Source organism: Astatotilapia calliptera, chromosome 4 (assembly GCF_964374335.1).
Source record: "Astatotilapia calliptera chromosome 4, fAstCal68.1, whole genome shotgun sequence".
Lineage (NCBI taxonomy): Eukaryota > Metazoa > Chordata > Actinopteri > Cichliformes > Cichlidae > Astatotilapia > Astatotilapia calliptera.
Window position 1 is genome coordinate 25,154,686 of NC_137425.1, and position 12,693 is coordinate 25,167,378.

The 12,693-nt window shown below is 41.2% G+C and overlaps 1 protein-coding gene across 2 annotated transcripts; it reads right to left on the reverse strand.

Annotated features, from left to right (window-relative positions):
- Positions 1–1,309: 1,309 nt before the first annotated feature.
- On the reverse strand, positions 1,310–9,702 carry tefb (TEF transcription factor, PAR bZIP family member b). Of its 2 annotated transcripts, none has more exons than XM_026165629.2 (4): positions 9,431–9,702; positions 3,799–4,365; positions 2,717–2,919; positions 1,310–2,367 (listed from the first exon to the last, which is right to left on the reverse strand). In XM_026165629.2, exons 1-4 carry the CDS (start codon positions 9,612–9,614, stop codon positions 2,152–2,154), a joined length of 1,170 nt encoding a protein of 389 aa, XP_026021414.1. In that variant the 5' UTR covers positions 9,615–9,702; the 3' UTR covers positions 1,310–2,151. The 2 variants fall into 2 exon arrangements, with proteins under 2 accessions (XP_026021414.1, XP_026021415.1); XM_026165630.2 differs by lacking the exon at positions 9,431–9,702 and adding an exon at positions 5,366–5,732.
- Between the last annotated feature and the right edge of the window lie 2,991 nt (positions 9,703–12,693).

Here is a 12,693-nt window from a genome sequence, read left to right on the forward strand (position 1 = left end):
CAACTATTTGGCAAATATAAGGAATATTGTAGGGTTAATAAAGACACAGAGTCCCCGTCTTAGCAAAATAAAGACCAGGAGACATATTTACAAGGTTCAGAAACAGCCGACTTTGAGCCTGCTTAAGATAAAAAAACAAAAAGCAACCAATCAATCCAGTCCTCTCGACACCATTAGGCAGGCAGTGACTCTAGCACACTAACTGCAGTGTGCAGTAAATAAACATCCCAACAGCACTGTGAAAAACCCTTAAACCCACCCCTCATTTCTTTATATTTTGCTTTCAAGGAGCCACATTTTGTTATTGTTTAAAGTAGTCTTGAGCAATAGTTCTCCAGGATTTCTAAAAAGCTCTTTCAAAGTTGATTTTATTTTTTGTTTGTATTTTTGTTACTAGCAGTTGTCACAAAACACATACTTGTTTTAATTTTTTGTTGAATCTACGCAAAAGATCAAAAGTAACAGTTTGATGGGCATTAAACAGTTTTCAGATCTTGTTACTATTGATGAAATTATGAAGGCAGAAAAGTACTGTTAGATTTTGAGCCATCATACAATACTATGTGGAAAGTGTCGTAATTGGAAACAGCTTTATTTTTCAGAATGGCAATCATCTCAAACAACACAGTGAAAGCATACCTGAATAGAAAAACATCAGTCATGGATTGGCCTCCCCAGAGCTCAGACCTCAGCATTATTGAAGCAGTGTAGGATCATGTTGACAGAGAACATAACAGAAAGGCAGAAACATCCAAAGAAGAGCTTTAAATGTCCTGGAGAACTATTCCTGAAGACGACTTAAAGAAATGAGAAGAAAGCTGCCTAAGAGAGATCAGGCTGTGTTGAAGAATAAGGTGATCCTTCCAAAAATCAACTTTCAAGCTGGTTAGAGTAATACAAACTCTGTGTTTGTCTTAGACACTGTATTTCCATGTATGTCAATAAAATCCTGCATCTATATCCCACTTTATCAGCAAAATTTTAGGGAATGAAGGGTGGCACAAGACATGTGCGTAGTACTGTACATGTGAACATACCCCTCTACAATCAAAGGCCTTGGAGATCAAATGCACAGCATGCCTTTAACAGTAACCCACAGATAGAAACTACTACTCTTTCCCCATATATAAAACAATCTGCTCCTTCACTGAATCTTTGAGTCTCTGGAAGCTGATCTTAGTAGAAAAAAAGATGTTAAAAATCACAGAAGCTTTAAACTTTAGACCTACTTTGCATTTTCATTAGTATGCTACCATTAAAACAGCTCCCACTGTGATCATCGTTAATAAGGTTGACAGCTGCTACCAGCTTAATCTCCGCACACCGTGTGTGTGTTTTCTTTTCTGTTTTTTAATGAAAAAGTGCAAAATGGATTATACACTATAAAAATGGTGCAGAGAGATGATTATATATACATAACAGTTGTTTTTAAACAGTGTGCAGAGGCGTGCTTGTGTGACGGAAGAACTCTGACTGGACCACACCTTTCCTGAGGTCTCCCTCCTCTTACCCTCTCCAGACTGGGAGTACCACCTTGAACCTGACTCCGGCTCATTTTTCATCTGTTCCTCTCCTACACTGCGCAACTTCACTAAATATTCTTCTTCTTCTGAGCCTCCTAATTAAGTGCAACACAAGGAAAACAGGAGGAGTGCACCTTTCTAAATATGCAGCTTCTGACTGACGCTACTCGTGCTTTGGTCCATTAAGGTGTGCTGTGCTCTGACGGAAACTGCTGTATCGAATTTGAAAGCGTGCGATTCTTTCTAACCGACCCGCTCTTTTTCATGTCGCTTGACTCTCTTTGAACTTTTCTCGAGACGACCATATTTTCCATGTGTGTTTGACCATGGGAGAATCCAGAACGGTCCACTTCCTCTCCGAGTGTAGAAGCCAGGCGCTCTCCACAGGCCTTCCTGTGACCACCGCTCCCATCATGCCTCACTGCCTGCCAGTGTGCATCCAAAACTCCAGCGTTGTGTTAGAAACTGGAGCCGAACACAGTGACTGGAGGTCAGCAAAGACAACAGTGCAAATTTAGATTCCCTAGGTGTTTATATCTGTGTTGAAATTTGCGGGGAAGGGAGTTCTGCTTTTGTCTCGTCATGGGTTTTATTGTGAGTTTTCTTTTTTCTGTTATTTATTTATTTTTTACAGTGGGCCGTACTTGGCTTCGTATCGAGCCAGGACGTTCTTACAGCGACCGCAGTCTTTCCGCATCTCAGCCACTTGCTGCCTCAGAGCAGCATTTTCACGCTCCAGGAAGGATGCACGCACGGTGATCTGGTTCTCCTTAAGGCGGCGTGCATCGCGGGAACGCTTCGCTGCCAGATTGTTCTTCTTTCTTCTCGACCAGTACTTCTCATCCTAGAGGAATGAAAAGGGACAGAAAGAAGAGTTAAACCTGCCCACATAAAAGAAGGGATTGGATTGAGGAGATCATCAGCTCAATTCTAATGTTTTATTGGGCTAACGTAATCACATAGAAATACAAACTAACTGATGGAGTTGGAGCTTAAACATTCTGCAAACCCAATTTTGATAAATGCATTTTTCTGACAACTGAACAAGATGAAAAGAGTGGAAATTTTCTAAATATATGTCAGACTTAAACTGTATGACATATATTAACTAGTTTTTACAACAGTGTTTTTTCAGACTGGAGTGAACTGATCTCAACTGCAGTTTGGGAAGAAGAAAATTTGATTCCACTGACCTTCTGCTCATCGGGAACAAAAACCTTCTTGGCCTTCTTGATCATCGGCTGCGGCTTCAGCTCCTCCTGGGAGAACCTGTGCTTGCGTGGGTTGAACAGCTCACCCCCGGGCACGCTGGACAGGACCAGGTCTGTGGGATCTGGCTGGAAATTAATGTCCACCTCAATGGCGTCTGGGTCGATTGGGGAGGGCGTGTTACGTTCTGCAGAGTCCAGCAGGGGAAAAAGTAAGCTTGGACACAAGACAGGTAAACAGCAATGAACCAGGTGGCCAGACTTCACACCACTACTGTGAAACCTGTTAGGGAGCTATGTAGGCTTCATTGCTCTCAGCCGCTTATCCCACAAAGATATTTTATCATCGCAAACACTCATTAAAAAAAAACAAACAAACTGAGGGTTATACAAAAGAAGCACAAGTCTTTGTGGGAATAATAACCATACCTACATAAAAACAATTATAAAACGTAGTAAAACAAATAAGTTCACTACATGCCACACTGGAAAAAAAGGCTTTAAAAGTTTCTGTGCAGCTCAAATGAAAGGTGTCCAAGTTGGACACCTCCCAAAAATACATTTACGTAAAAAATATTTCCATCACTGCTTCTGTGTCAGTTTGTTAACATGTGACTAAACTGCCTGCAGTGAAATTATTTGACTATATTAGCATTGAAGACCTAGATGAAAATTATATGCAAAAATCTGCCTTTCAAGACATCACTTTAGCAGAGTAATAATGCACAGAAATAGCTGGGCAAGCACCAAAATCTGTATAAGGTATGTCCTACTGCCAAATGCTCTGGCATACCGCATTTTATAAAGTTGACGATATTCCTTATTTAATCCAGCCTATCCCAGTTGTCATGAGGTGAGAGGCAGGCTACACCTGGGACTGGTCACCAGTCTGTCACAGAGCTTGTTTGGCCAGATTTGGTAACATTTATTAATCGTTATGACTCAGGTAGCCATGCCAGCATTGATATTCTTAGACCAAACTAAATAAAACTAGAGCTGCATAACTGAGAGGAAATAACAGTTTTCATCAGGTGTTAATGTTTAACACATGCAGTAAATCTGCTCACCCGCTTTCTTTACTTCTGCTTTTGGCGTTGCCTCCTCAGGCAAAGATTCCTCTTTTTGCTCTTCCTCTTTTTCTCCTTCTTCTTCTTCTTCTTGTTCTTCTTCTAGCTTAGCCGGTTGTAACGTGGTGACTGTCACAGGCTCCTCTGGATCTGGGGTAGCCATGGAGGCAGAGGGGGGAGATGATGAGTCTGCAGCAACAGGAGTAGCGGGAGTAGTTGTTTCAGTAGTAGTAGGAGTAGGAGTGGTGGTGGTAGCTCCTGCAATAGCCTTGGGAATGGCTTTGCCTTTGTCTTCAACTGTCAGCGTCTTCTGCAGCTCCTCCTCCTCCAGGGTCACAGGGATACCGTTCTCCAGGAGGAACTCATCCAAGTCCATGTATTCCAAGTGGAATGTCTCCCCATCATACGGAATGGTCTTCTCCCAAATGGCTGGGGTCAGGGAGGCTGATACCCCTCCACTGCCCCCACTTCCACCACCACCTCCTCTGGAGCCTCCACCAGCATTGTTTGCCACAGCCCCTCCTCCATCCACATCTTCAGATGAGCACAACTTCTCCTTCTCTATTTCTACATTAAAGACATAAAGCATAAAAGGAAAAAGTGAAATTAATGGCTGCTTGCTGAAAATGAACAGTTCCCTTGTCCAAATATTATTCAGTAGTAGAGGTGGGTGTATCAATCTGAAGGACAACAGTATCAACAAGACAGAGGATCGAAACAAAGTATCAATCCTAAGTTCAGTATATAACCCACTGACTTTATTATTTTTTGGAAACAAAAAAAATTAAGCAAAATATATATGTAACATTCAAGGCCTAAAAAACAGTTTTAACAAACATGAAAAGTTGAAAGGCATGTATTAATTACAAAAAAATCCCAGTCATTACAATGTGTTGCAAATTGGTGATGACCTCATAAGTAATGACACACTACTCTCTGCTACACAAGTTGCCTTTGTAAGTATCGCTATTGGCGATACTGGCCCTGTATTTACTTGGGTGTTGAATGGATACCAAAAATTGCAGCATGGTACAACATTATTCAGGAGACACGGTAAGAAAGTGAAATTATGAATGAGAAGAGGCTGGGTGGAAAGGGGTGGTGGTGATGTGACACCTGACAAACAAGTGGGTAAACAAAGGCGGGCTACATCCAAGAAGCCCTACAAGCGGTCTGACAGACTGAGGCAGAGAGAGGGAGTAGATGTTAAAATGAAAGAAGATAGTCAGAAAACACCATCACCATCAGCCAGCAACCAAAGAAAAGTAGCTCGGGCTGTTTAATGAAACCGCAGGGAGTCCGCTCTGTCCTGACTGTTTCCAGCCTGGTTTAGCTCCTTGATTGTCAGCGCAGAAGAGCAGGAACTTTTTGTTCTTCATCGTTTGCTCCACGCAACAGAGGGCATGTGAGCCAAAACCACGACCACACGTTTTAGGCGAAACACCAGACGCTGATTACTACCCAGCTTTAAAACCTATATACTCGTGGTTCATTTACAAGCTGAAAAACTGGGCAGCATTTTAATTTAAATTTATTATTATTATTTATAATAATTAATAATGCTTACCGTCTTCTCCTTCCTCCAGGATGTTCGGAGGAGGTATGTCCATAATTTTCTTTAAAACAAAAGGAAAAGACTTCTGGGGTGACGCTGTAGCGGTATTACCGCTGGGCTCGAGCTCCGTTGCCATCGCGGCTTCGCCAGGCATTGTTCCGTGCCGAGCTCCGAGTACACCGAGGCGACGCTGCTTTTTTTTTTTACCGAGAGCTGCGTCCGAAAAACAGGAACACAAGAACCGCGTTTAGCCGCTGGACTCGACACTATCGGTGATTTTGAGCCTTTTAAGCCGAAAATGCAGATTTCTAGAGTCAAAAACAACACCACACCGAGCCTCTTCTTCTCCTTACCCACGGAGCACGCTCGTTGGATATTCAGAAGTTCCGTGCCACGCCTCTTTCACGCAATAGTAGCAGCTGATTGGCTGTCAGTACTTCATATATGAATATATTACTGCAGCTTCATTTTGACTAATCTGTGGTATCTCTACGTTTGGTCATTGGCCACAAACACACAAGGAAATCATGGCTTTACATAGAAGGAAAAAAAAAACAGACCCTATAAGCGCAACGTGAATGCAACACTCGGCCTCGTGCAGTCATCATATTAACATCTTTATTAGAAGGCGTTAGAGGCACGAGGTACTCACACTTTCACGGCAAGAACTGCGTGTCACGCGCGCACGCATAGCGCAAATACCCACACCCACATAAACACGTTGTGAGCTCGTGCAGTCGCTTGTTTTCTGAGCGTGATACTCGTGGCCAAACACGTGCGCCCCGCCCGCACCCGACTCACGTGAAAGCACACTCTGTCGATGGGCGTGGTTTAAAGATTCTCTGCACGTGCAAGCCAATGCGAGCTGGTTGAAGCGGGCACGCGCACGACAGTGTTTTTATTTTATATTGATTTAATAGTGCACGCGAGGTATAATCTATAACGTCTATCACATATTTCCCTAGATACGCTTTAACTCTACGCGCACCAGCTTCCAGGTCCTCTCTGCACCGAATAATAATAATTAATCTAAAAAAAAATAAACCCTCACTGCCACAAAAAAAGAGACGTGCGTGCTTCCGCGCGACGGAGCGCGCACGACCTTGTCTCGAATATTGTTTTGTTTCAGGAACACGATGTTCAGCCGCAGTGAAATTCATTTTTTTCCTTTTTTTCCCCCCTCCAAGTTCAGCACAAGTGCCATGAGCTTCTACAGACTGAACACTGAAACCGCACACCAAAAGACTGGTGTCCTAATACTCTGTCCACGTACAAGGTTAGACAGGGACACATGAGACCAGGGTTTTTATTAAGGTTTCTGTGGCCACGAATACTAGTGAGCGCATGTGCAACATTTTGTATCGCATTACAAGGATGATAAAGGTCAAACTGAAACAACAATAAGAAGAAGAAGAAGAAGACGAAGGGGGAGTAGGAAGCATGTTTCAATATTGGAAATGAACTGTTAAATCATTTGTTATGCTTTCGGTTCACACAATACAAAGTTTTCATTCTAGGTCCTGCAGCTCACTGGAAAAAATACAAAACAAGAACCGGTCTTGGCTGGAGTCTGCTGTGTCTACAGAGCAAACCAGAGCACAATAAACACTTATCAGTGCCCTCTGCTGTCTATTTAAACTGATTAAATTTACACTCTTGAAACAGCTGAGACAGGAGTCTGCTGTTGTTCAACACATGTGAACAGAGGGAACTTTGTATGCACACTGAGATGAGGAAGAAATAACTGAATTAAAACTTGATGGTGATGCTTTCTGCATGCTTTACAGGGGAAATTACAGAACTATTAAGGCCTCAACCACAGTAAACACAATAACAATAACACAATAATCTGCCACTGAAGTGTCCTGCGAAGACACTGCATATCACAGGGCCAGCATATTATGTACTAGTGAGTCAGCATTGGTTGTCAACAAGATAATAAAATGCAATATTTATATTTGAGTTTCTAACACTATAATTACTTTGCATGTCTGTGGGATTTTTTCTGGTGTCACAAACATGTGTAAACATGTAAATCTAAAGCCAAACATTGTATGCCAGGGTATCAGGGATGCAAAGGGTAGTGCTATTACAACTTTGTACAATTTCTTCATCTGTATACCAGCATCATGTAGGTAAATGTGCATAGAAAGTATGGATGGAAGTATACTTTATTAGCTTAAGATAATAATATAATAATCATAATATAATAATATGTAGTTAGCATTGTGAAAGACCATGAGAGCAAAACAAGTTTCTATAATACTGCATTTTTTAACCTCTATCTACTCTACTGAAAAGCATCCTTGGCTTTCTTGAAAGACCCTATACAAATCTATGTTGTTATTATTATTTCAGGTTTGCTAAGCTAACTCTCAGGCTACTGCAAAACCTGGTTTTGTTTTGTTTTTTACATAAATAATTTTGGATTTTTGTTATTTTTACATGACTAGAAACCTACTTACAAACTACTAAACATACTACAAACTTTACTGGCACATGATTTGCTTCTACTAGCCGACTCATTTTGCTTTATTTGAGTTTTATTGCTTTTACTGCAGAGTTCCTTTCAGTTGTAACCACATTTACTTAAAGTGCCCCCCGAAGGTCAACTCTAGGGCATCATAGATTTTACATGCTGCCAATGTATATCATACACTTATGACACACAGCTAAATATTCGCTGTAAATCTGCTAATACAGCACATGTCTGATTTCAGGGGCTGAATGACACAGACTGGTCTTTATGAAGGAAATCAAACTCCAGGGTGGTTTTATTTCCTATGCATCATTAGCCACAGCTTTACTGCAAGTTGTTTGACCCAAATCTGACACTGTGCCTTTGAGCTAGCTGTCTGGTTGTCTATAGAGATGAACAAACTCTCTGATTAGTCATGAGAAGATGGGGACTGCATACTAAGATTTATTTATCTATTTATTTTTTTAACAGGTCAAGGTATATTCGAAACCTCACTGTGACCAACTTTGGTGATACTGGAGCAATTAGGTGTTCGTACCCACATAAGTGCCATCAAACGCTTAAGGAGACATCAGAGCACAGGTGAAGTAACACAACCCCAACACATTTAGTTCAGTTTCAGCTGGCAGTCTTTCTTGCATGCCCTGCATGTCACTCCCTCTCACATTTCCTATGTCATTGCACTAGCAACTTCTAATGAAAAATAAACCAAAGAATTTATTTATTTTTAACAGAAAGTAAGCTAAAAAGTGTGCATAACATAAGCAGAGTGCATAAAGAAGCTAATGAAATGATGAAACTCTGAGTGAGGACTGTTTCAGTGTTGTTGCATCAGTTTCAGGCTACACGGAGAAACAGCATAGACAGTCTGCTGACACAATACACCTCACAGCCTTTCATCACCTGTGCACACTTCAAGAGATTAGAGTGATATTCTGATTACCACATACTACTGCACTCAGTAAAATAATGAACTGAACAGGAGACATTTAATTATGTTTACGGGTGGTTTTACTTCTACAGTTTCCCATACAGAAGGGTTTAAAGTGTCTGCTAGTAAAATCACTTTACACTAGAGCTGGATTAAGTACTTAGTTCAATGCTGAGATGTAATGAAAGCACTAGTCAGTTTTAATAGGCAAAATAACAGAAGTCACTTCATTAGCTTTATGTATAAAACCACTTCATGTGTATCACTGAAAGCAAGATAAATAAGATGAAGATACCATGAAGAATTGCAGGGCTGCTGCATTACTTGTATCTCAGACTCTAATAAAATGGCAACATAGCAATTGTCACAGGACAATATTAAATCATAAACCTTAAAAATAATGTAACTAATTAATTATACTCATTTTACAACCAGTGCCATAGTTTAATCCTTAATATTCATAGGCCTCTATGTCAAATTTTTATGTGGGAAAGTCACATAAAGTAATGAAATATAGTAAAAACGTACTTAGCGTTTCCATGAATGTAACTACACACCACCATATGCTACTTAAATAAGTCTGCCAACTACAGACTGCACGCTAGCAAAAGCAGCTCTCATAAAAAGATGCAAAAACAGTTATAACGTTATTTTAAAACATGCTTACCACTGTCATCAAAGGCCGGGAAGGGACAGTCGGCCAAGTACCTGAGCAGGTCCGGCACGTCGCTCCTGTCCTCGAAAAACATTTGGTTAGCCGCCGTCATGTTGGACAACTTGTGAAACTGCCCGCTCTGCTCGAAAACACAACTCTTATTTACTCCGACGAAACGACTACGTGCGCTTTGCATCAACTTTTCAACGTCACGGGGACGGATGCATGTGTCCGAACACAATCAGAGTTATAATTACCAATGCGAGCCACGCCCCCTCAGCATGTTGACGCGGTGACAATTGAGCGCGCGCACGCCAATCATACCGCAGCGCCTATCAAAAAGCAGGGGGCGGGCTCTGGAGAATCACAACCAAAACAACAACCTTTAACGGCGCGGCTCCGGCTTTCCCCCCCACGCACGGCAGCACGTGCAGTGACACTGTGGGATCTGGAGCGCCACGTGCCACCTAGTGGCTTGATTAAAAATTGCACTACACAGTGACCACCATTCAAGCCAAGGTGTGTCAAACTATTATGCTGAAACTTGTTAACCACACTCAATGCCATTATAGTGTTATAATACTATTATAAAGTAATGCTTTATAGTATTAGAGCCTATATCTGTGAAGGTTCTCAGTCATCCAGGTCATTGTAGTCCAAGGATCTGGGCAAAAAAGTGTTTGGATTACTTTGAGTTTGAGTTTTAAGAAACTCATCAGTCCAGACGCTTTGTCCAATTAGAGTATATACTTCCACACATACAAATACACTACTTTCACCCTTTAATTCAAGGGCTTTAGCAAAAGTTTTGGATTAACTGTTTAGGAATTACAGGAATTTACACATGTTAGTCCTCCCCTCAATTTTCAGAGGCTCCAGAATTATCGAGCTTCTACAGGGAGTGCAGAATTATTAGGCAAATGAGTATTTTGTCCACATCATCCTCTTCATGCATGTTGTCTTACTCCAAGCTGTATAGGCTCGAAAGCCTACTACCAATGAAGCATATTAGGTGATGTGCATCTCTGTAATGAGAAGGGGTGTGGTCTAATGACATCAACACACTATATCAGGTGTGCATAATTATTAGGCAACGTCCTTTCCTTTGGCAAAATGGGTCAAAAGAAGGACATGACAGGCTCAGAAAAGTCAAAAATAGTGAGATATCTTGCAGAGGGATGCAGCAGTCTCAAAATTGCAAAGCTTCTGAAGCGTGATCATCGAACAATCAAGCGTTTCATTCAAAATAGTCAACAGTGTCGCAAGAAGCGTGTGGAAAAACCAAGGCACAAAATAACTGCCCATGAACTGAGAAAAGTCAAGCGTGCAGCTGCCAAGATGCCACTTGCCACCAGTTTGGCCATATTTCAGAGCTGCAACATCACTGGAGTGCCCAAAAGCACAAGGTGTGCAATACTCAGAGACATGGCCAAGGTAAGAAAGGCTGAAAGACGACCACCACTGAACAAGACACACAAGCTGAAACGTCAAGACTGGGCCAAGAAATATCTCAAGACTGGTTTTTCTAAGGTTTTATGGACTGATGAAATGAGAGTGAGTCTTGATGGGCCAGATGGATGGGCCCGTGGCTGGATTGGTAAAGGGCAGAGAGCTCCAGTCCGACTCAGACGCCAGCAAGGTGGAGGTGGAGTACTGGTTTGGGCTGGTATCATCAAAGATGAGCTTGTGGGGCCTTTTCGGGTTGAGGATGGAGTCAAGCTCAACTCCCAGTCCTACTGCCAGTTTCTGGAAGACACCTTCTTCAAGCAGTGGTACAGGAAGAAGTCTGCATCCTTCAAGAAAAACATGATTTTCATGCAGGACAATGCTCCATCACACGCGTCCAAGTACTCCACAGCGTGGCTGGCAAGAAAGGGTATAAAAGAAGAAAAACTAATGACATGGCCTCTTTGTTCACCTGATCTGAACCCCATTGAGAACCTGTGGTCCATCATCAAATGTGAGATTTACAAGGAGGGGAAACAGTACACCTCTCTGAACAGTGTCTGGGAGGCTGTGGTTGCTGCTGCACGCAATGTTGATGGTGAACAGATCAAAACACTGACAGAATCCATGGATGGCAGGCTTTTGAGTGTCCTTGCAAAGAAAGGTGGCTATATTGGTCGCTGATTTGTTTTTGTTTTGTTTTTGAATGTCAGAAATGTATATTTGTGAATGTGGAGATGTTATATTGGTTTCACTGGTAAAAATAAATAATTGAAATGGGTATATATTTGTTTTTTGTTAAGTTGCCTAATAATTATGCACAGTAATAGTCACCTGCACACACAGATATCCCCCTAAAATAGCTAAAACTAAAAACAAACTAAAAACTACTTCCAAAAACATTCAGCTTTGATATTAATGAGTTTTTTGGGTTCATTGAGAACATGGTTGTTGTTCAATAATAAAATTATTCCTCAAAAATACAACTTGCCTAATAATTCTGCACTCCCTGTATATTGAGGCTGTCAATCAGTTTCATGGCGGCTGAGGACTTTTACTTTTTACTTCACAACAAATGAAGCGTATAGATAAAGAGATGAATTTCCATTTATAGGTAACTAAATACGAGACCGAAATAAAGGGCAGTTCAACTGAAAGAGGTTTTCATTTGGCTGAAAAATCAAAATAAAGCTATCACATACACAGCAGAAACATCAGTAGTAGCCCCAAATCAATAATCTGTTGCACTGTTAAAAAGAACAAATACACTGACCAGCTAAGTAAAAATGTCTGAAAGACCACAGAAGATGTTAAAGTAGCTAAAGTTCATGAGGGCAGAATTATTTCGATGGTTAACAAAAACAACTTCACAACATCTAACCAAGTCAGCACACTTATGAGGAGGCAGACATATTGTTCAAATTTACAATCAAAAGAGGCTTTCAGGAATGAAAAACACAGAAAGTTTATCATGAGGTGAAAACTACTTGTTACAGATTAGACTTTGGCAGAAAACATCTAAAAGAGCCTTCACAGTTCTGGAAAATTCTATGAACAGATGAAAACAAGATGAACTTGTACAAGAATGATACAGAATACCACATTACCTTCAAACATGATCGGGATGTTATGGCATGTGCATATACCTTTGCACCTTTGCAGCTATAACAGCTTCAGCTCTTCTGGGAAGACTTTCCACAGGTTTAGTAGTGTTTATGGGAAATTTTGACCATTTTTCCAGAAGTACATCCATGAGGTCTGCCTCTCAGTCTCTGCTATAATTCATCCCAAAGGTGTTTGATTGTGTTGAGGTCAGAAGAGTCAACTTC